Source organism: Elephas maximus, chromosome 3 (assembly GCF_024166365.1).
Source record: "Elephas maximus indicus isolate mEleMax1 chromosome 3, mEleMax1 primary haplotype, whole genome shotgun sequence".
In the NCBI taxonomy this organism is placed as follows: Eukaryota; Metazoa; Chordata; class Mammalia; order Proboscidea; family Elephantidae; genus Elephas; species Elephas maximus.
Genome location: NC_064821.1, coordinates 35,740,653 through 35,764,667, shown reverse-complemented (window position 1 = coordinate 35,764,667; position 24,015 = coordinate 35,740,653). Strand labels below are relative to the sequence as shown.

General features: G+C 46.7%; 1 protein-coding gene across 7 annotated transcripts in view; it reads right to left on the bottom strand.

The window, feature by feature from the left end:
• Window positions 1–24,015, bottom strand: part of LOC126072300 (cytochrome P450 4F3-like) — a 37,121-nt gene that overhangs the window by 13,037 nt on the left and 69 nt on the right. The window contains exons 2-9 of one of the 7 annotated variants that reach the window (XM_049877237.1): window positions 23,456–23,654; window positions 17,868–18,012; window positions 15,966–16,019; window positions 15,746–15,873; window positions 8,122–8,243; window positions 7,095–7,365; window positions 6,714–6,780; window positions 6,394–6,523 (exon numbers count right to left, since the gene is read on the bottom strand). In XM_049877237.1, the coding sequence (XP_049733194.1) occupies window positions 6,394–6,523; window positions 6,714–6,780; window positions 7,095–7,365; window positions 8,122–8,243; window positions 15,746–15,873; window positions 15,966–16,019; window positions 17,868–18,012; window positions 23,456–23,653 (1,115 nt within the window). In that variant the 5' untranslated portion in view covers window position 23,654. Of the gene's footprint in view, window positions 1–6,393; window positions 6,524–6,713; window positions 6,781–7,094; window positions 7,366–8,121; window positions 8,672–15,745; window positions 15,874–15,965; window positions 16,020–17,867; window positions 18,013–19,851; window positions 19,972–23,455; window position 24,015 lie in introns of those variants that run through there. The other 6 variants (XM_049877242.1, XM_049877239.1, XM_049877238.1 and 3 more) reach the window with 6 other exon arrangements.

Genomic DNA, 24,015 nt, shown 5'->3' with positions numbered 1-24,015 from the left:
ATGAAGACAACCTGTCCTGCTCTCCAGCAGATGCATTAACTGCTAGCACCAACCCAGAAGGACCCCACAGTTCCACAAGGGCTGTGGAGGGACCCAGACCACCCAACCCTTGCCACCACCAAACAAAAAACCATGACAAAGCAAACAAATATGCAATCAATAAATGAATGAAGTAATACCTCAATGCCTCAGAGACAGCAGACAATATCAAATCATATAAAGATACAGGACAAGATGACTAAAGCAAGTAACCAAAATAAAGGCACAGAAAAATTTCCTGATGAAGAAATGGCAATAGAACTACCTGATAAGGAATTCAAAAAGACTTACGCATAGGCTTCTCAGGAAAACACAGACAAAACTCTAGAAGAATTCAGGAAAACAATATAAGTACAAAATAAACAGACAATTAGAAACCACACAAAAACGGCAACTAGAAATCCAGAAGTTAACAGTAAAGTATCACAAATAGATAACTCAATGCCAGGACTCAATGGAAGAAAGGATCAACAAGATAGAGGATGAATTCCTTGATACTAATTTATTTGAGGGACGATCAGAAAAAAGAATAAAGAAAAATGAAACCCTAAGAGTTATGTGGGACACTATCAAGAGGAACAGTCTATACATGATCGGAATTTCAGAACAGGAGGAGACAAGAAAAAATGCATAGAGAATTTTTAAAGAATTGCTGTCAGAAAGCTTCCCTGTTGTGAAAGATGAGATTCCCATCCAAGAAGCTCAATGAATTCCATACAGGATAGGAAGTCACCAAGACATATCATAATCAAGCTTTCTGAAACCAAAGACACAGAAAGAATTCTGAGAGCATCTCATGGAAAACAAAATACAACATGCAAAGGGACACCAATCAGACTAACTCTGACTCTCCGACAGAAGCCATGCAGGCAAAGAGGCAATGGGATGACATATATAAAACCCTGAAAGAAAAGAATTGTCAACTAAGAATCTTATATCCAGCAAAACTGTCTCTCAAATATGATGGTGATGTTATGACATTCCCAGATAAACAAAAATTAAGGGAATTTTAAAAAATTATGAAACCTTACAAAAAATATTAAAGGGAGTCATGCAGACAGAGAACCAACTACATCAGATAACAACCTGAGACCAAGACACACAACATCACTCAGACACCAACCCAGACAAAGAACTCTCAAAATTAAAATAAAGCTACAAAGCTGGAAACAGGGAACCAGAGATGTCAATCTGAAATCGATTACAACTTCAAAACAAAAATATAGTTATAGAACTTGCATATGGAGAGGAAGTCAAGATATTAAAAAATAATAATAATAAGACTGTTTTAAACATAGGATGATAAAGGTGAATCTCACAGTAACCACAGAGAAAATTAACAAACCTACCCACCAAAAGGAAACCTTGGTGCCATAGTGGTTAAATGCTATGGCTGCTAACCAAGAAGTCAGCGGTTCAAATCCACCAGGCACTCCTTGGAAACTCTATAGGGCAGTTCTGCCCTGTTCTATAGGCTTGCTATGAATCGGAATTGACTCGATGGCAATGGGTTTGGGTTTTGGGGGTTTTTTATACACCAAAATAAAGAAGCAAATCAAAAAGACCCAGTAAACACAAAATCAACAAAAACAAGGGAAATGAAAAGACAATCCATAAACAAAAAGAACTCAACACAGAAAATAAAGTGGAACAAAGAAACCTTCAACAACACACAAAAACATAACAAAATGACAAGAGTAAATTCATATCTATCAATAATCAAAATGAATGTAAATGGTTTACATGCACCAGTCAAGAGACAGAGAGTGGCAGAATAGATTTTTTTTTTAATGGCTCATCAATATGTTGCATACAAGAGACACATCTTAGTCACAAAGACATAAATAAGTTAAAAGTCAAAGGATGGAAAAAGTACATATCAAGCAAACAGAGCAGAAACGACAATATTAATCTCCAATAAACTAGACTTTAAATCAAACTCCATCATAAGAGACAAGGAAGGACATTATAAAATGATTAAGGAATCAATCCACCAAGGGAACATACCATAATAAATATTTATGCACCCAGTGACAGAACTCCAAAATACATAAAGCAAACCCTAACAGAGTTGAAGAGAAATAGACAGTTCTAAAATAATAGCAGTCTGTCAGTTTGTCATAATGTGGTGGCTTGCATGTTGTTATGGTGCTGGAAATTATGCCACTGGTATTTCAAACACCATCAAGGGCCACCCGTGGTGGACAGGTTTCGGCAGAGTTTCCAGACAAAGACAGACTAGGAAGAAGGACCTGGTGGTCTGCTACTGAAAAATTGGCTAATGAAAACCTTACGAATAGCAGCGGAACGTTGTCTGATATAGTGTCAGAAGATGAGCCCCTCAGGTTGGAAATCACTCAAAACACAACTGAGGAAGCACTGCCTCCTCAAAGTAGAGTCCACCTTAATGACATGAATGGAGTAAAGCTTTTGGGACCTGCATTTGCTGATGTGGCATGACTCAAAATGAGAAGAAACTGCTGGAAACATCCATTAATAATTGGAACATGGGCTATATAAAGTATGACTCTAGGAAAATTGGAAGTTGTCAAAAATGAAGTGGGAAGCATAAAGATCAATAACCTAGGCATCAGTGAGCTGAAGTGGACTGGTACTGGCCATTTTAAATCAGACAATCATATGGTCTACTACGTCAGGAATGGCAAATTGAAGAGGAATGGCATCATGTTCATCATCAAAAAGAACATTTCCAGATCTATCCTGAAGTACAATGCTGTTAGTGATAGGATAATATCCACACCCCTACCAGAAAGACCAGTTAATACGACTATTCAAATTTACACACCAACCACTAAGGCCAAAGATGAAGAAATTGAAATTTTTTACCAACTTCTGCAGTATGAAATTGATCAAACGTGCCATCAAAATGCATTGATAGTTACTGGTAATTGGAATGCGAAAGTTGGAAGCAATGAAGAAGGCTCTATAGTTGGAAAATAATGGCCTTTGTGATAGAAACCACACCATAGATCGAATGATAGAATTTTGCAAGACCGGCAACTTCTTCTCTGCAGATCCCTTTTTTCAACAACATAAATGATGACTGTATACATGGACCTCGCCAGAGGGAATGCGCATGAATCAAACTATGTTGTGTAAAGAGACGATGGAGAAGCTCAATATCATCAGTCAGAACAAGGCCAGAGGCCAACTGCAGAACAGACCATCAATTGCTCATATGCAAGTTCAACTTGAAGCTAAAAAAAATTAAAACAGGTTCACGAGAGCCAAAATACGACCTTGAGTATATCCCACCTGAATTTAGGGACCATCTCAAGAATAGATTTGACACGTGAACAGTTTTACTTGATAATTCTTCTTTTGTTTTAGCTACTCTACATTCGATAGCAAGTTTCAGAGTCTTCTGACATCCGTTTTGGTCTTTTCTGTCTTTTTAATGACCTTTTGCTTTCTTCACATATGATGTCCTCCCACAACTCGTCTGGTCTTCAGTCATTAGTAATCTATTCTTGATTCAGTAACTGTACTTCTAGGAATCTGTCCCACAGAAACACACAGGTAAGCAAAGTTCGGTGTACACGGATGCTCACTGCATCACGTTTATTTTAGCAGAAGGCTAGAGACACTCCAAAGTTCATCAATGGGGGAATGTTTAGATAAGTTATAGTACACCCATCCATACAGTGGAATCCCATACAGCTATCCAAAAGATGAAATCGGACTCACTTGTCCTGCCACACACTGCAGTCTGGAAGGTAGATAAATACAGAGACTCTGGGAGGCAATTCAGCAATATCTATTATAGTGTAAAATGTTTACATAAATGTCCTCAAGAGAGGGGCGAGATAAGTAAACTATGGAGCACGAAGCATGCCACATACATAAAGAAAGAGCTCTAAGACTTAGTGTTGAATGAAAAGAACAAGTGGCAAAATGTCCATCTATGGAAGCTCAAAGAGAATGTTCCAGAGGACATATAACAAGTTGATGGCTCTAGAGACCCCTCAGAAAACCGGTTTGGTGGGGATGGCAACAAAAGTGAAACTAATCTTCTTTGATCTAATGATGTGTCATTTTGTGCAAAAAAAAAAGTTCCCATTGTTGTTTTTTCAACTCAAATTTAGTTTTCCAAAACTTATAATTTGAGGAAAAAAGAAAGATAAGATCTGAAAGTTGTATTGCTTAAAAATATGTATATAGTCAGTGGGCAGACCTGAATTACTGTATCTATTTTCAGTTGTATAGAGACAGAGAATGAAAGAATGAGCAAGACGGGAGAGAGTCTGTGTACCACTGAACATTGCCCACATATAAGGACACATAAGAAACCACTGAAGACAGGAATGGCACTGGGACACTGGCTTAAGACAGAGGTTCACATTCTTTGAAAACCATTTTGCACTGTTTGCATTTTTTGCCAAGTGCGTAATAAACTTTTAAAGTTGGAGGAAGCACTAAAATATTTCTCCACCTCACAGGAATGCTGTGCTCCGCAAACCTTTGATGTAGGAAGATGATGTTTATTGTCATTGTTTTTGTTGTTGCTGCTGCTGCTGCTGTTAGAGGCTGTCAAGTCAGCCCCCAACTCATGGCAGCCCCATGCACAGTGGAACAAAATGCTGCCCAGCCCTGTGCCATCACCATAATGGGCTATGGATTCAGACCATTGGAATCTATAGGGTTTTCACTGGCTGATTTTCAAAAGTCGATCATCATGCCTTTCTTCCCAGTGCATCTTAGTCTAGCTGTGCTAAAACCTGTTCAGCATCATAGCCGCACACAAGCCTCTACTGATGGGCAGGTGGTGGGTACATGTGAGGTGCACCAGCCAGGAATGGAACCCAGCTCTCCCACATGAAAAGTGATATTTCTAGCACTGAACCACTACTGACCATTCCTGTGAGATAAGGAACACTACCTCCAAAATACCTGTCCAGTCCAGTGCCCCCTCTCCAACCCCCAGCCCAGAATCTGCTTCCTGGACCCTGAATATCTAGATCACTACCCCGCCCCCTCCCCCCGTTTACCCCCAGAGAGGCCTTTTAAGACCCAGATCTGACCTGTACCTCCCCTACTCAAACACCTTCCATGGCTCCCAATTACCTTCCTTTGAAAGCCATTGAGGTACCCTGTTCGGTTCTCCCATCAAGATGGAACTAGCCATCTAGATATAAGGGGCACCATTAGCTGACAGCCTTTAGCCACAGGGTCTTCAGGCTCTGCGTTGGCATTCAAGCCTGGCTTCCCTTTCTCTCTACCTAGCCTTGCCCATGTAGAACTAGGATGGGCCTGGGCACAGAGCTGTGGAAGGAGAGGCAATGTGAAAATGTTTGCTGAATGCCTTAGTTATCTAGTGCTCCTATAACACAGATAATGCAAGTGGATGGTTTTAACAAAAAGAAATTCATTCCCTCACAGTCTAGGAGGCTAGAAGTCTAAACTCAGGATGCAAGCTCCAGGGGAAGACTTTTTCACTCGGTTCTGGGGGAAGGTCCTTGTCATCAATCTTCCCCCTGGCCAAGGAGCTTCTCAGCACAGGGGCCCCAGGTCCAAAGGATGCACTATTCTGGCCCTTGTTTCTTGGTGGTATGAGGTCCCTGTCTCTCTGCTCACTTTTCTCTTAAATATCTCAAAAGAGATTGCCTTAAAACACAACTTAATCTTGTAGATTGAGTCCTGTCTCATTAACATAACTGCCACTAATCCCACCTCATTAACATCGTAGAGGTAGGATTTATAACACAAAGGAAAATCACATCAGATGGCAAAATGGTAGACAATCACACAATACTGGGAATCATAGCCTAGCCAAGTTGACACACATTTTTGGCAGACACAATTCAATCCATAACACTGAACAAAGAGATGGATGACTTTTACCCCCTAAAGATCTCTAGTGGATCCTTGGGATGGGCTATGTGGTGGAAATTAAGGGGAAGGATGAGCAAGCAGTAAGGGGAGTGAAGATCTTTGAAAAATATGCAATTTCAGGAAGAAAAGCAAGGGATGGGAGGGGAAATTTATTTACTGGGTGACATCTGCTCTACATACATTGTCACAACTTCTCTAAGCAGCCCTGTGGGGTGAAGATTGCCCCCATTCATAGAAGAGAAGGTAATATTCAGAAAAGGGAAGTGATTTCATTCAAGTCATACAGCAAGTTCTGATGCACCAAGTATCAACAGTTAGACCTTTCTAACTGCAACACTTCCCTCCTGATCAGGCTGGGTACCAGGCCTTGCCTCTGGCCTCTGCTCCTATTCCCACTAAGCAATAATGGGAAATTGACAGAAAGATCTTTCCACGTCCCCCACCTGGGGCAGAGCCAAGGAAAGGAGCTTCAGAGGATAAGCCAAGAGAGCCTGTACTCACCATTCAATTTCCTCTAGCCTGCGGTCTCTCAGGAGCTCTTGCACCTCCTGCCGGCAGCGCTCCTGGTATTCTGGGTGCTTGGCAAGGTTGTACAGGACCCAGGAGAGGCCGCTGGCTGTGGTATCATGGCCTGAGGGCAGCCAGGCAAACTTGGGTCACTGGGCTGCTTCAGCACCAGAAGATAGACAGCTCCCTTGCATTGAAGTCCTCAAGCAGGATGGGGGAGGGTGGGGCTGGATGGGACAGTCCAGGGTTCACCCGCCAAGTCCTTGGGAAGAAGAGACCTCTGCCCCAGTGCAATCCCATGCTGGGACCCTCACCCTCAAACATAAAGGTGTCAGCTTCAGCTCGGATGTCCTCATCTGACAACTCCTTCCCATCTTCATCCTGGAGAGAAGGCAAGACCAACACCATCCCTGAATCACACCAGCTCTGAAGGCTCCAGTACTCATCATCCACACAGCATCTCTCCCTCACCATCCACACAGCCTCTGTGCCAGCTCAGACTTCCTTCTTATCTCCCTGCCTCTCCATACAAAATTCCATTGAATGATCCCTAACACACATCTCTAAACCATTCCTTCCCTCTCCCCAAACACTTTCCATGGCTTCCCAGTGCCTTCAGGATCAAACTCAAGCTCTTCAACATTTGAAATTGAGGTCCTGCCCATCTCTCTAACCCAGGTAGCAGAGAAGCCTACCTTGGCCAGCAGGAGCACATCAATAAAGTCCAAAGTCTTTGCCTTGATTTTGGCCTTGAGGAAGTAATCAACACCCTGAGTGGTGAGGGTATGGCGCCGCTTCCGGATCACAGCATCTGTGAACTCATGCACCAGGTCACAGGCCCTGCGGAAGCGCCGCCCATTGGGAGTGAGGTGGTACAGGAAGTCAATGTGCAAGAAGACCTGAAGGTGCCGTTTTACCACAAGGGCACTGAGCTCTAAGATGGCAGCAATATACTCGCTGGGGTGTCTGAAAGGCCAGGACAGAGACAGGTTGGATGTTCTTTAACACACATGAAAGCCTGGGAACACCTCCCACCCTGAACCAGAGGGCCATGCACTATCTAGGAAAGGGTACCCCCTATGTTTGCATGTCTCCCAGTATCCCCATCACTGAGAGCTGCCTTCAGGCATCAGGGAACTAGACAGAGGTTGGGCACATGCTCATCTCTCTCTCCTACCCAACATCTGGTCCTACCCATTCTTCATTGGTTTCTCTCAAATCTCCTCAGCCTCTACACCCAACTCAGACCTCCTCCATCTAATATCAATGTGATAGTCAGTCCTCCACAGCATCGGATTTCTAAAGCTCAGCTCTGGCCACACCCCTCACTGGCTCAAACACCTTCCATGGCACCCTGGAAAATCTTGGAATAAATGTCACGTACCCCGTTGCCCCCTTTGCCTGGCTTTTGAAGCCCCTTAAGATCTAGTCCCTGCCTACCTCTTTGACTTCATATCCAAGGCTCACCTTGGATATGTAAAGTCAAGAATGCTAGGATGAGCAGACTGTTATATACAGTCTGCTCATCCTAGCATTCTTGACTTTACTCAAACATTTCCATCTACCTGGAAGGACCTCTGTCTCTCTCTACCATTCCTTGTCCTTCAGTGCCCAACTCTGGCCCATCTCTACCAGGCAGGCTCTTCTGGTTGCCCTGGTCAGCCCTCCTTCCCCCATCTTGGGTCAGTGGTCTAAGTTCTCAGATCCAGGCTTAGAACTCACTCCTGGCAGTGGCTGTCAAAGCTGAAGACGCATTTCTGCAGACTGTCCAGGGTCATAAGGCTGATGTGCTCAAACATGTCCAGGCGGTTGCTGCCCTGTGAGGCCAGGCGCTGCCACTTGGCCTGGTAAAAACAGAGGAAGGAGCTGAGGCTGGGCTCTTTCTCTCCTGAGACCCTCCCTAGGCCCAACCACCAGGATGAACGCAATCCAGAACCCAGCTTCCTGGTCCTCCACCCAAGGCATCCATCCCAGGAGCAGATCAGGACTGAGTGGGGTTGGAAACTGTCATTATTAAAATGTAGAGACCCCACACGATGAATCAGGAGACCTGGATTCTGATTCCAACTCGATCCCATATGTTCTGTGTGCCCTAGGTCGACTCCTTGCCCTCTCCTGGATCACAATTGTTCAATGTTTACTCACAGTTAAAATGACCTTCTTTGGCATCAGATAAAGCAGGTAGAAATCCCAGCTCCACCCCTTACTAGCTCACTTGCTAGCTGGGTCAACCTGGGCAAGCTCTGAGACGCCTTCGAGCCTGTTTTATCACCTGTAATGTGGCAATTCACAATCATCTCCGCCTCACGGAGCTGTGAAGTTTAACTTACACAATGTGTCATGGAATTAGCACATCATTTCTTGTTTTTTTCAGGAGTGAAGGAATATATTAAAACATTTCTTTAGTGTATTTGCAATTTCAGAGATCCCAAAAATAATTTCATGTAAAAAAGAAATAAGCATTAACTATTCCATTAAAATGGAGTAAAACCTTGCAAAATCCTGCCCTTCCATAATGCAAAGTTGAATAAAAACACAGTTGGGGAATGGGCTTTCCTACTCCAAGACAGGCCCACACCAGTCATTTCATTATGCTGACAATAAAGGAACCTGCATTTTACACAGCAGGGACCCCACTAATGGCATTACACACTGTTTCAATTTTCTTAATGTTTTGATGAGCAATATTACCTCTCTTCAATGGCTAACATTAATAATATTAATAAAATTATATTATCAATGATTAAACTTAAATATACCTTATTTGATTATGAAATGATCATATATGGCATTGATAATTTAAAAATACATTTTTTTGTCTGTATGGCTATGCTTTCATTATTGTACTTTAGATGAAGGTTTACAGAGCTAGCTTCTCATTAAACGATTGGTACACATATTATTTTGTGACATTGGTTACCAACCCCATGATAAGTCAACACTCTCCCTTCTCGACCTTGGGTTCCTGATTACCAGCTTTCCTGTCCCTTTCTGCCTTCTAGTCCTTGCCCCTGGGCTGGTGCACCCCTTTAGTCTCGTTTTGTTCTATGGGCCTATCTAATCTTTGGATGAAGGGTGAACCTCGGGAGTGACTTCATTATTGAGCTAAAAGGGTGTCCCAGGGGCCATACTCTCTGGGTTTTTCCAGTCTCTGTCAGGCCAGTAAGTCTGGTCTTTTTTTTTGTGAGTTATAATTTTGTTCTACATTTTTCTCCAGCTCTGTCTGGGACCCTCTATTGTGATCCCTGTCAGAGCAGTCAGTGGTGGTAGCTGAGCACTATCTAGTTGTTGTGGACTCAGTCTGGTGGAGGCTGTGGTAGTTGTGGTCCATTAGTCTTTTGGACTAATCTTTCCCTTGTGTCTTTGGTTTTCTTCATTCTCCCTTGCTCCCATAGGGATGAGACCAGTGGAGTATCTTAGATGGCCACTTACAAGCTTTTAAGATCCCAGACACTACTCACCAAAGTAGAATGTAGAACATTTTCCTTATAAACTCTGTTATGCCAATTGAGCTAGATGTTCCCTGAGACCGTGGTCCCCACAGCCCTCAGACCAGATATTCAGTCGTTCAGGGAGTTTGGATATGTCTATGAGCTTCCATGACCTTGTCTTGGACAAGTTGGCACATTGTTTCTGGCATATAGTGAGTGCTCAATAAATTATAGCCATCATCATCATCTTCATCAATATCTTAATGGTATATGATTGCAATAATGTCCCCAATTAGTCACCCTTCTGTATGCCCTCACCCTTTGCAATAAGATTTTGCACCTCCTTCCATTAGGAGGTAGAGCTGATTCCCCTCTTCACCCCTTGAATTTGAGCTGGCCTTTTGGACTTGCTTTGGCCAATGTTGTTGTTTTTGTTCTTGTTCTTAATTGAGTTAACTTCAATTCATGGAAGCCTTTTGTACAACAGAATGAAGCACCTTGGTCCTGCATTATCCTCACAATGGCCAGCATGTTCAAGTCCATTATTGTGGCTATTGTGCCAATCCATCTCACTGAGGGTCTCCCTTGCCCTCATTGGCCCTCTGCTTCACCAAACATGATGTCTTCCTCCAGTGATTGATCTCTCCTGATGATATCTCCAAAGGAATGTTCTGTTGTAATTCTTAAGGTTTTCATTGACTAATTTTCAGAAGGAGTTTACCAGGTCTTTCCTCCTAGTTTCTTAGTCTGGAAGCGACATTAAAACCTGTCTACCATGGGTGACCATGCTGGTATTTAAAATACTGGTAGCATAAATTCCAGCATCACAGCAACACAAAAGCCACCAGAGTACGACAAACTGACAGGTGGGTGGTGGGCTTTGCCTGATATAATTGTCAAAATAATGGTGTATTAGTTCTGAACCTAGACTTCAAGAGCAGCTGCATGTCTCTGCTCACTCCCTTGGAATACAACCTCTATCATGTGAACGAGCCTGGGCCAGCCTACTGGAGGATGAGGGACAGATGAAGTAGGCCAGTTGTCAGAGTTGAGGCCATCCTGGATCAGCCTATAGCCAGCCATGCTTAAACATGTGAGAGAGCCCAGCTGGATTAATAGAACTGCCTACTTGCTTCACACCTGACCACAGACATGTGAATAGTCCATCCATCCAAAGCCACCCAAGACCACTGACTCACAGACTCGTGAGCAATAGCAAATGCTAATTTTTTCCAGCCAGTGAGGTTTGAATGGGTCTGTTATGCGGAAATAGATGCTATGCAGCCTTCATCTTTATCATCAACTGTCTCAAGCTTGAAGTCCCTGGGTGGTACAAACAGCTAATACACTCAGCTACTAACTGAAGGTTTGAGTCCACCCAGAGGTGCCTTGGAAGAAAGGCCTGGCAGTCTTGAAAAAAATCAGCCATCAAAAGCCCTCTGGAGCACAGTTCCGCTTTGACATACATGTGGTCAACATGAGCCGGGGTCAACTCAACAGTAACTGGTGGTCTTCTGTGAGGGATACTGAAAAGGAATGCCACTACTTCTCTGTCAGTTTGTCATACTGTGATGGCTTCTGGGCTGCTGTGATACTGGAAGCTTAAGAGATTTGACACATTGAACACTAATGACCAAAGACCAGATAAGTTATTCAATGACATCATGCATGAAGACAGCAAAAGGTCATTAAAAAGACAAGAAAGAAAAGACGAAAATCGATGACAAAAGAGAATCTGAAGCTGGCTCTTGAATGCAGAGTAACTAAAATGAACAGAAGAAATGGGGTAAAAGCTGAGCAGAAGACTCCAAAGGGCAGCTCGAGAAGACAAAGTATTATAATGAAATATGCAAAGACCTGGAGTTAGAAAACCAAAAGGGGAAAACTCACTCAGTATTTCTCAAGCTGAATGAATCGAAGAAAAAATTCAAGCCTCGAAGTGCAAAATTAAAGGATTCTGTGGGGAAAAAATTGAATGATGCAGAAAGCATCAAATGAAGATAGAAAGAAGGCAAAGACTCACTGCACCAAAAAGAACTGGCTGATGTTTAACCATTTCAGCAGGTAGCATATGATCAAGAACCAATGGTACTGAAGGAGAAAGTCCAAACTGCACTTCAAGAATTGATGGAATACCAATTTTGCGATGTTTCAACAAACAGATGCAATGCTAGAAGTGCTCACTGGTGTATGCCAAGAAATTTGGAAAACAGCTACCTGACAAACTGACTGAAAGAGATCCGTTCCAAAGAAAGGTGATCCAGTAGGATGAGGAAATTATCAAACAATGTCATTAATATGAAAATTTTGCTGAAGATAATTCCAAAATGGCTGCTGCAGTACATCGACAGGGAAGTGCCAGAAATTCAAACTGGATCAAGAAGAAGATGTGGAATGAGGGACATCACTGCTGATATCAGATGAATGTTAGCTGAAAGCAGAGAATTCCAGAAAGATGTTTACCTGTGTTTCATTGACAATGCAAAGGTGTTCAACTGTGTGGATCATAACAAATTATGGAGAACACTGAGAATTTCAGAACACTTAATTGTGCTCATGAGGAACTGCCAAGAGGCAGTCGTTCAGACAGAACAAGGGTATACTGCATGGTTTAAAATCATAAAAGGTGTGTGTCAGGGTTGTATTCTTTCATCACATAGTGCAATGAATTGTTTTTGTGTGGCCCTTCTTGCCGTGGCCTTGTAACTCCCACCCAAGTGATTGAGTGGAACTGTGCAGACAGGGTAATTGTGGCTCATCAAGGGGATTGGTCAGTTTTGCCATCTTGCTGGGCTTTAAGTGACCCTCCCCAGAGGTGGGAAGGAGAGGATCCCACCACCACCAAGGAAGTTGAGCCAAGAGCATAGCATGTCGTTTGAACCTGGAATTTCTGTGCTGAGAAGCTCCTGGAACCAGGAAACAAAGAGAAAGAGCTGTAACTCTGTCATGGATTGAATTGTGTCCCCCCAAAATATGTGTCAACTTGGTTAGGCCATGATTCCCAGTATTGTGTGATTGTCCTCTATTTTGTGATTGTTGCAATTTTCCTGTGTTATAAATTCTAATCTCTGCCTGTGGTTAATGAGGCAAGATTAGATTATGTCAAAGAGGTTTAGGGTAGGATGTAACACCCTTACCCAGGTCACATCCCTGATCCAATGTAAAGGGAGTTTCCCTAGGATGTGGCCTGCACCACCTTTTATCTCTCAGGAGATAATAGGAATGGGAAGTAAGCAGAGACTTGCGAGTTTCATCCACCAAGTAAGCAGTGCTGGTAACAGAGCGCGTCCTTTGGACCTAAGGTTCCTGTGCAGAGAAGCTCTTAATCCAGGGGAATATTGATGACATGGATCTTCCTCCAGAGCAGACATAGAAACCCTTCCCCTAGAGCTGACACCCTGAATTTGGACTTGTAGCCTACTAGACAGTGAGAGAATACACTAAAGCCATCCACTTGTGGTATTTCTGTTATAGCAGCACTAGGTGACTAAGACAAACACTGAAGGTGGCAAGAAGCTGTGGCAGAGAAACAGCAGCAAGAGACCTGACAGAAGATGGTGTAGTGGGCTTCCGGGCCCACAGAGGGAGAAAGCTGAGTGCCTTTGGACAGGAGACTTGCTGGGGGAGTAGGGTACCTCCAAGCACTTGGTGGAGCTGACCCATGGAGCCAGAGCGGAGCGCCTTTGGGTTGAGGCTTACTGGTGGTGTGGGGTGCCTTCGGGCACTTACTGGCAGAGCTAAAAGGACTTTGTAACACTTGCCTAAGCAGGGTAGAAGCCAAGGGGCCAGAGAGAGGCGTGCCACGGAGCTGGGAAGAGGCTGTTCTGATGGAAGAACTGAGCATTCCTGAACCTGAATTGTAACATGTTACTTCCCTGCTGTTGTTGTTGTTAGGTATCGTCGAGTCAGTTCCAACTCATAGTGACCTTATGTACAACAGAACTTAACATTGCCCGGTCCTGCACCATCCTCACAGTCATTGCTATGCTTGAGCCCATTGTAGCAGCCACTGTGTCAATCCATCTCGTTGAGGGTCTTCCTCTTTTTCACTGACCCTCTACTTTACCAAGTGTGACATCCTTCTCCAGGGACTGATCCCTCCTGATAACATGTCTCAAGTATGTGAGACAAAGTCCCATCATCCTTTCCATAATTCAAAGACATCAATTCTTCTTTGGTCTTCCTTATTCATTGTTCAGCTTTCGCATGCATACGAGGCCATTGAAAACTCCATGGCTTGGGTCAGGAGCACCTTAGTCCTTGAAGTGACATCTTAACTTTTTAACACTTTAAAGAGGTCTTTTGTATTATTACTTCACTAATAAACCCTATAATCGTGAGTATTGTCTGTGAGTTCTGTATGGCCATTGCAGTGAATCATCAAATCCAGCAGAGAAGGAGAAAGTGCCGTGGGAGGGATGGTTGGTGTCAGGACTGGTAAAGATGGCAGAGAGAGGAGGTATGCCTGACCTCCACCTCATAGGAATCAGCTTTGCACTGTTGATCTTGATTCTATTTCCTTCTTGTGAAGTTAGAAGTCAGACTCTGCCCCCACACTGTTTTTACAATCATACTTATTCAATCTGTATGCTAACCAAATAATCAGAGAAGCTGGACTAGATGAAGAAGAATGCAGCATCAGAACTGGAAGAAGACTCACTAACAACCCGTAGTAAGTAGATGACACAAGTTTACTTGCTGGAAGTAAAGAGGACTTGAAGCACTTACTGATGAAGGTCAAAGACTATAGCCTTCAGTATGGATTACACCTCAACATAAAGAAAACAAAAATCCTCACAACTGGGCCAATAAGCAACATCATGATAAATGAAAAAAAGTACGAAATTGCCAAGGATTTCATTTTACTTGGATCCAAAATCAATCCCCATGGAAGCGCAGTCAAGAAATCATATGACGCATTGCATTGGGCAAATCTGCTGCAAACGACCCCTTTAAAGTGTTAAAAAGCAAAGATGTCACTTGAGGACAAAGGTGCACATGACCCAAGCCATGGTATTTTCAATCACCTCATATGCATTGGGAAAGCAGGACAATGAATAAGGAAGACCAAAGAAGAATTGATGCATTTGAATTATGACGTTGGCAAAGAATATTGAATGTTCCATAGACTGCCAAAAGAACAAACAAATCTGTCTTGGAAGTACAGCCAGAATGCCCCTTAGAAGGGAGGATGGCAAGACTTTGTCTCACGTATTTTGGACATGTTATCAAGAGAAACCAGTCCCTGGAGAAGGACATCATGCCTGGTAAAGTAGAAGGTCAGTGAAAAAAGGGAAGAACCTCAGCGAGATGGATTGACACAGGTCCTACAACAATGGGCTCAAGCATTAGCAAAGATGTGAAGATGGCGCAGGACCCAGCAGTGTTTCATTCTGTTGTACACATGATTGCTATGAGTCACAACTGACTCAATAGCACCTAACAACAACAGCGAGGACTTACTAAAGCTTCTGGATGGTGCAAATGGTTTGCTCTCAGGTACTAACCAAAAGGTTGGGGGTTCAAATCCACCCAGCACCACGGAAAAAGAAAGACCTGGTGATCTACTGCTGTAGGATTATAGCCATTGAAATCCCAATGGAGCTTAGTTCTACTCTGAAACACATGGGTCTCCATGAGTCGGAATTGACTTGACAGCAACAAGTTTCGCTTTCTGTTGTTGTTTGTTTGTTTGGAGCACCTACTGTGTTCCAGAGATGTGATTCCATTATGTCATCTTGAACTTCTTTCAAAATGGGGATTATTATTCCCACTTTACAGATGAAGAAACTGAGGCTCAGAAAGGAAGAGCAATGGCCCCAAAGCCACACAGCAGATCCAGGACTGCAGATCAGATCTGTTTGTGGCCCCTCCCCTCAAGGATCCATCAGGGACTCTGGGCTGAGGGTGCTCACATGCATGATGTTCGCGCTCTCATTGAAGATCTTCACGTAGGGCTTCAGGATTTCAAAGTGGAAGGCAGGTGTCAGCATGCGGCGGTGGCGGCTCCACTTGTCACCGTCACTCAGCAGGAGCCCATCCCCTAGTAGAGGCAGCCATGGGCAGTGCACAAGGGCAGCGCCTTCCTCTGGGCCCCAAGATTGTCCCCAACCCCCTTCACCCACAGTTACTCACCCAGCCAGGGCTTCAGGAAGCTGTAGAAAAACATGTCCTTGGGAGCGACGGTGGCTGACATGAGAGGCGGACAATGAGGGCCCATGGAGAGGGGGAGGGGAGGGCTTTGGGTTTGGGTGTGGGCTCCCAGCCAGGGGTCTGCCCTTCCTCCAGCCAAGCCCAGGATAGCAGGAATGGGTACAAGGGCAGAGGAGTCAGGGAGGACGAGGAGGCAAAGGGAGACCAGACCAGGCTCCAGTAGCAGGAGTAGAGCAACATCAAAGCCCACAGAGATACAACCCACCATGCTAGACATACCCTGTGATGGATTGAGCTGTGCCCCCAAAAGTATGTGTTGTAAACCCTAACCTCTATGCCTGTGATTACAATTCCATTTGGGAGTGGGTTGTCTGTTATATTAATAAGACAGAAATTAGTGTAGGTGTATCTTGAGTCAATCTCTTTCTAGATACAAAAGAGATTAAACTCAAGCTAGAAGCAGAAATGGGGAAAGAAAGGTGCCAAGCCATGTGAAGATCGCCCAGGAACAGAAGCTCAGAAGAGACAAGGACCTTTCTCCAGATCTGAGAGAGAGAGAAAGCCTTTCCCTAGATTGGCACCCTGAATTCAGACTTCTAGCCTCCTAAATTGTGAGGAAATAAATTTCTGTTTGTTAAAGCCACTCACTTGTGGTATTTCTGTTATAGCAGCAGTCAAGAAATCAAATGACAATGAATAAGGAAGACCAGAGAATTGACGCCTTTAAATTATGGTGTTGGTGAAGAATATTGAATATTGGACTCCCAGAAGAATGAACAAGTCTGTCTTGGAAGAATTACAGCCAGAATGCTCCTGAGAAGCATGGTTGGCGAGACTTCATCTCACATACTTTGGACATGTTATCAGGAGGGACCAGTCCCTGGAGAAGAGCACCAAGCTTGGCAAAGTAGAGGGTTAGTGAAAAAGAGGAAGGCCCTCAATGAGAAGATTGACACAGTGGCCTAATGATGGGCTCAAGCACAGCAACAATTGTGAGGGTGGTGCAGGACCAGGCAGTCTTTCATTCTGTTGCACTTAGGGTCACTAAGAGTTAGAACCAACTCAACGGCACCTGACAACAACAACAGATAACTAAGACACACCCTAACATGGAATAACATGCCCCAGCATGTCCCCTCTACCATCCAACATTTCTGAAACACCAAGCACAGCCCAATATCCTACAAAGTACATTACATGGACAAGCCTCCTCTGACATCTCCTGACACATACCTGAGACAGCTGACATGACACCAACATGTGATAACATGCCCTAACATAGCCTCACAAATATGACATTCCCTAACATGTCCATAACATGATACAACATGCTATAACACGGACCAGAGACATCTGACATGACCTCAACATGCCCTATACACAAGCCCTGGACAAGATTTCAATATCGTCCTATTAACATGCCAGATAGGAGCCCCTGGGTGGTGCAAATGGTTAAGCACTCAAATGCTAACCTAGAGGTTGGCAGTTCGAACTCACCCAGAGGTGCCTCAAAAGAAAGTTCTGGCAATCTACTTCTGAAGGATCAGAACTTGGAAAACCCTGTGGAGCAGTTCTACTCAGCACACATGGAGTCGCCATGAGTCAGCAACGGTTTGTTTTTGTTTTAGTGTTCCAGACGTGGTCCATACACGACTCACACTTTCTTAGAATCCTGCCCCTGCCACCAGACCTGGGGTGACATAGTCAGAGTCTTAAAGAGACAGAAGGATGCCAAAACCCCCTCCCATGCTGAGTTCCAGCCACCAGGAAAAGCTGCCACTGCTCCCTCAAGCCACCAGAGTAACCTGGCCTGCCCAAGGGTGGGAAGGGCAAGGAGCAGGGGCAGGGGAGAGGCTGGGGACAGGGGCCTCCTAGAAGAGATACCTGGGGCCTGGAGCAGGGGTACAATAAACTTAGGGTGGACGAGCCGCAGGATGGGGTAGAAGGGCCCAACCCACCAAAGGTGGATGTCACGGAAGAAGTGGCCCAGGTCCTCCAACAGTCGCAAGCCCTCCTCATTGCTCTGGACCTGGGGATAGCAAGGCTGATGCCAGGCCTGGTGGAGGGCTCCGTTGCTGCCATCCCCACCTCAACCCCCTGCCCCTTTCTGCCTGATTTGTCGGTTTATGCCTCTCCCCACCTCGCTGGGTCAGCCTCTCTCTGTGGGTTTGTATGTCTGTATAGGTCTCTGTCCACACGCACCTGCCTGTCTCCTCACTTTCTTAACCTCTCTCTCTCTCTCTCTGTTTCATTCTCTAATCTCTCTTTCCTCTCTCTGACTCTATTTCTACCTCTGAGTGTGTTTCTTTTACTCCCCCTGTCCTTATCTTTCTCTGCCTCTATCTCTCTGTATCTCTCCATGTCTCTCTCTGTATCTCTCTATCTCTGCTATCTCTAGCTCCATCTCTAAGTGTTTCTTTACTCTGATTCTATTTCTGCCTCTCTGTGTCTCTATCTCTCTCTCTCTCTTTTTCTCTTTCCCTGTGTTTCTCTCTCTCTCTGTCTCTATCTTTCACTCTTTCTCTCTGTCTCTCTCTCTCTGTCTGTCTCTCTCTGTTTCTCTTTATGTTTCTCTCCATCTCTCTCTCCTCTAACTCTATCTCTGAATATGTTTCTTTTACTCCCTCTTTACTGTCTCTCTCTGTCTCCCCCTCCCTCTCTCTCTCTTTCTCTCTCCTTGCCTCTCTCTGTCCATCTCTCTGACTCTTTATGTTTCTCGCACTACCGTCTCTCCATCTCTCCCTGTCTCTCCCTCCCTCCCCACACCTTACACTTCACCTTCCCCATTTCAAGTGAATTCACAGACAATTTCACCCACCTAATTTCCTTCTTCGCCCTCCAACCCCAATACAGCCTCTTGCCACTATCTCCTGCTAGGAGCCTCCCCAGCTTTGCAGAAAATAACTTTTCTTGGCCCACCATACCCTCCAGAGACAAGGATGCTCCCCCACCCATTTCCTCCAATATTTTTTCTCTTCACCATGAGCTGAAACCATTAACAAAGACAAGAAGCAAGTGTAAACACAACCCCTTTCCCCAACCTGGCTGCACCAGCCCAGCCCAGGCCAGGACCTCATCCCAGAATCCCAGTGCCCCATTGCTGGCATACAGGAAGACCCCAGGTTGGAATTCCCAGAAGGACACACAGCCAAGCCCAGTGGCACATCACCTGCCACCTGCGCCAAGGCCAGGAGCTGTTGGGGGAGACCAAGGGAGGCCCCAGAGAATACTGAGAATGAAGTGGAGGAAAATGGGTATAGAAGCCACTCAGGAGGGGAGGGGACAGGCAGAAAGAGGAGAGCAAGAAGGGAGAGGGTGAAGGATCGAGGGACCCTGACTTAGTTTGGATTCTTCAGAAGCAGAATCTGAGTTGAGGGTGCTTGGGCACATGGTTTATTGAAGGAGAGCTCTTAGAAGGAGCTGGAGAAAGTTAGGGAAGCAAGATGGGATGCAGGAAGACGAAGCCAGGCAGATATGGGCTCAGCCGGAACCCAGCCTCAGCCTGACCCCACGGGGAGCTCTGGTGCATGAATAGCACCCCAAATTGCACCTCTCTGAAGCAAGAGAAGGCCCCTGGGTGGCACAAATGGTTTGTGCTCAACTACTAACCTAAAGGCTGGCAGTAGGAACTCACCCAGCAGTGCTGTGGAAGAAAGCCCTGACTATCTGCTTCCGCAAAGATTACAGCCAAAAAAAAAAAAAAAAAAAATCCTATGGAGTAGTTCTACTCTGAAACACATGGGGTCTCCCCAAAACAGAATTGACTTCAAGGCAACTGATTTTGGGAGACTTAGTTTCCTAAGGTCCCTGGGTGGCTCAAACGGTTTGCACTCATCTACTAACTTAAAGGTTGGTGATTCAAACCTACCCAATGGTGCCTCAGAAGAAAGGCCTGGTGATCTGCTTCTGTAAAGATAGTAGCCAAGAAAACGGTACGGAACACAGTTCTACTCTGACACACACGGCGTGCCCATGAGTCAGAATCGACTCAATGGCAGCGAGTTTAGCTTGGGTTTATTTGAAGCAAGGGAACGGGGAGTTTCTATCCCCATATCAGTCATTTATTGGGTGCAGCACCCCACCCTCTCCTGAGAGCAAGGGACCCAACCTTCTAGAAATCTCTGAGCAAGACACCTCCCACACCCAAGGGCAAGTCTCTGAATATGGGGACAGCAGTGAGCTATTGGGGGCAACGCTCACGGCAGCTGGCACCTGGGTGCAGCAGCGTGTAGAGGTCTGGGCAGGACACCAACACACTCCATCAGAGACACCTGGACAGAAATGGAGAGGTAGAAAGAGAGACAAAAACCAAAAAACAATATCACCGTCCTGTCAATTCTGACTCATGACGACCCCATGTGTGTCAGAATAGAACTGTGCTCCATAGGGTATTCTTGGCTATAATCTTTATTGAAGCAGGTTGCCAGACCTTTCTTCTGCAGCACTGCTGGGTGGGTTCAAACTGCCAACCTTCATGTGAGCAGCCAATTGCACACTGGTCACACCACCCAGGGACTCCTAAAAAGACACAGAGAGAGAAATGGAGGAAGGAAACACAAGTGAGAGAGATAGAATCAGAGAGACAAAAGATACAGAGATAGACAGTCATAGAAAGAAGGACAAAGACACAGGTGACCACACACACCCAGACACTGTCCTCTTGGTGCCTAGGACTCCCCTTTCCTGGTCTCCCCCCTCCCACATTTGTCCATACACCTCACTTGCTCCTCCTCAGCCAGACGTCAAAATGTTGGAGTTCCTGGTTCAGCCCTGCACCCTCCTCTTTCTCTGGGCTTTTATCCCCCCAGAGCCCAGCTTCAGTCCCCATCTCTGCTCTGATACCCCCCATTCCCCCAGCCTTTCTGCTGGTCCCCACAGGGGTCCGCCCCTCCTGGGCAGCTCCCCCTGATGCCCCAGCCCCTCAGATTCAGTGTGGGTCCAACAGAGCTCCGCCTTGGCCCCCCAAAAAATGCTTACCTCCACAGGCTAGAGACCCACGGGCCAGTACCCGTCTCTTCTCCCAGCTCCGCAGCCAGTCAGCCCCTCTCTGCCCTCCTCCCTACAAAGTGTCCCTCACATCTGCCCAGGAGCATCACAGGCCTCTCCTCCCTGGCCTGGGGTGTGGCCATAGCCTCCTCCCTGGAATCCTCCCTCCGTGCACTTCACACATGCAGGTCTGACAGCAACCCTCGCCTGCTCACACACCCTCCATGGCCTCCCATTGTCCTCAGAGTCAAGTTCCAGCCCCCAGCCCAGCCTCAATGCCCTGCTGGCTCTGCCCCCCTCTCCACCTTTCTCTCCCTCTCTCCTGATCCCTCCACCTGCACTGAATGCCTTCTAGATGCTCACAGTCAGGTGCTTGTTCACTCTCCTTGAGCCTCTGCTGGTGCTGTTCCTCCAGAGGGAACACCCTCTCTCTTCTTGGCTTAAAAATCTCCATTCCTCTTTCCAGCAGCCTCTCCTTCAGGAAGTCCTCCTGCTTACCCCAAAGGCAGACACCTCACCTCCCCTCTGGACTGGTCAGCCTCGTCTCTCCCTCTGGCCCAGCCCTGACAACACAGGTTTGGGGTATCTCCATCTCGTTTTGTGTCTCCAAGATTGGGGGTTCCTCCAGGGCAGGGCTGGGGCTGAGTCCTTCCCAGATGGAGCCCCATGTCCAGAACACCAGAGTGGGCATGGCAAATAGATGAAAGAAGGACAAGGATGGCTAAGGGCACCCAAGACAGGAGGGGTCCTGGGTCCTGCAGGGGCCACACTAAAGCTAGGCCAGGAGGGAGCTCGGCACCCTCATCTGCAGCCACGACACCCACCATCACGTGCTCTGGGTGGTACCTGTGATGTTGATGACTGACCACATGGTGTCAGAGTGGCAGAGGACAGTGAAGGGGAGCATGAGGCCTAATCACAGTCTAAAGCCCTGGGGGTAGGTGGCCACCAGCTGAGCCTGGTCCACCAAGCCCTGCTCCGTGGGGGTGATCTGCAAGCAAGGTGGGTGGTCACCTCACAGAGGAGCCACAGGAGCCCGCTCCAGGCCCAGAGGACCTGAGGATCCCCATTTGGAAAGGCCAGGTGAGAAGCGGCCAAGACCAGAGGCAGAAGGGCCACAGGGAGAGAGGGGGAGACCGAGCAGATGCATCTGGAAGCCAGGGAAGAGGAGGCTCCAGGAAGGACGGGGCAGCCAGCTGGGTGGGGGATGAGATGAGGGAGGTCCTGGTCGTCCTTGTGTCATTTCGTGGGTCATCACAGCATAACAGGGTAGGGATCGAACTAGGGCGGTAGACAAGTGATTGGAGAAATTGAGGCAACAAGAGTAGACAAAGCTTAGTCCACATGGAGATGGCAGAGTGGGTTGACAGGAGGGTTGGATGAGGAGGCACACTAGAGGTGGGTGGGTGGATTTACATGTCACCTGTCTATCCTTCTTGGTGGCCTCCTCCAGCATCGTTGTGGAGAAGGCTCAGAGCACATGAAAGATTGGGCTCATCCAAGGCGAAGGTTTTCCAAAGGCCATGAAGGACAATTCAAAGGGCAAGTGATGGCCTAGGGGGTCTAAGCCAGATGTATGCAAGGAAACAGGGTCAAGCAGGAACTGTTGGGCTGTGATGGAGAGGGGATTAGAAGCCCTGAGGGGTCTAAGATTGGAGGAGTTGAACAAGAAAGACAGAAGGAAAGGAGCTGTGATCAGAGTATGCAATGCTGGAATCAATGGCATTGGAGATGGTGCCCTTACGGGTGATGTGATTGTAGTAATAGGGAGTCAACATGGCTTGGAGGAAGGGACCCTGGGAATAAGGTCAGGATGGTGGGTGCAGAGCCCCCTCTCAGGAAGTTTGACCATTAGGGCAGAGGCCAGACCGATCCCTTCTCAAAAGGGAAAGGGAAGTGGCCAATGGTTGGGAAATGGGGCTCATCGGCACATCCTTGGGGTGGAGGGCAGGGTAAGAAGAAGAGGTCCCCCAGAAAGGAGAAGGATGGGGAGACTGCTTGCACCTCCCCTCTAGCCCAGCTGTGGGTGGGGGAAGAGGGTGGACACTGGCCTGAGGCCAACAGAGGTGGGCCAGGTGGGAAGGGACCCTGGACAGTACCCCTAATGAGGTCACCTGATCCGGGTGAGACTGTGGAACAGTCAGAGGGTCCATCTCTGTCCACCTTGCCCTGGGAGCCCCCCCCAGAAGACACAGACGCACTAATGGGGAGAACACAGGCAGGAAGTTGATTCAAAGCAAGTCTGACAAGGGAGGGGAAGGATAAGAGAAAGGGCTCAGGCCGGAGGTGACAGGGAGGACTGAGAGGAGAGGAGTAGATCTGGAGGATGAGGGAGGAAAGAGGGGCTCCCCTTGACGCTCCCCACTGCTCTGCTGTCCTAGATCCCACCCAGCCCCTAACCCCAGCCCCTTGAACCGTATTCCTGTTGCTCCACTAAGTCTTGCCCTGGTCCTTATACCCCAGATTCATCCTGCCACTCCACTCACCAGGCCCAGGTGACCCCAAAACCAGTTTCGCTTTGGGGGCTGTGGGAAACATCGCAGGCGGCAGCAGTTGTCGTAGAAGGCATAGATCCAGGCCAGGAAGCGGGCCAGGAGCCAGCAGGCCACAGCCAGCAGCAGGAGCAGCCATGGGGAGGTTGCCCCAGGCCAGAGTCCCAGCCATGACAGGTTGAGCAGAGACATCCTGCAGGCCAAGAAGGGGTCCTGAAGGGGAACTCAGAGCCAGATGAGGGATGGGCACAGAGTAGAAGAAGGGGCCAAGAGTGTGGGCTCCAGGAACGGGGAGGCGGAAAAGATGGATAAACATGGAGGAGGGGCAGGGAAGGCCTGGGAAAGAAGTGAGGAGGCAGAGAGGGAGAGAGAGGTGACTGGAGTCCAGGAAGTCCCAGCTGCAGCAAGCAGCCAGCAGCAGAGTGCCAGGATCTCCAGTTACCCAGTAACCACCCATCCCCAAGACCAGCTCATTCCCTGGAGCCTCCACAGTCACAGGTAGTGCCCCTTCTCACCCCGGGCCAGGATTCTCCCAGCCCTGCCACCCTCAGCCT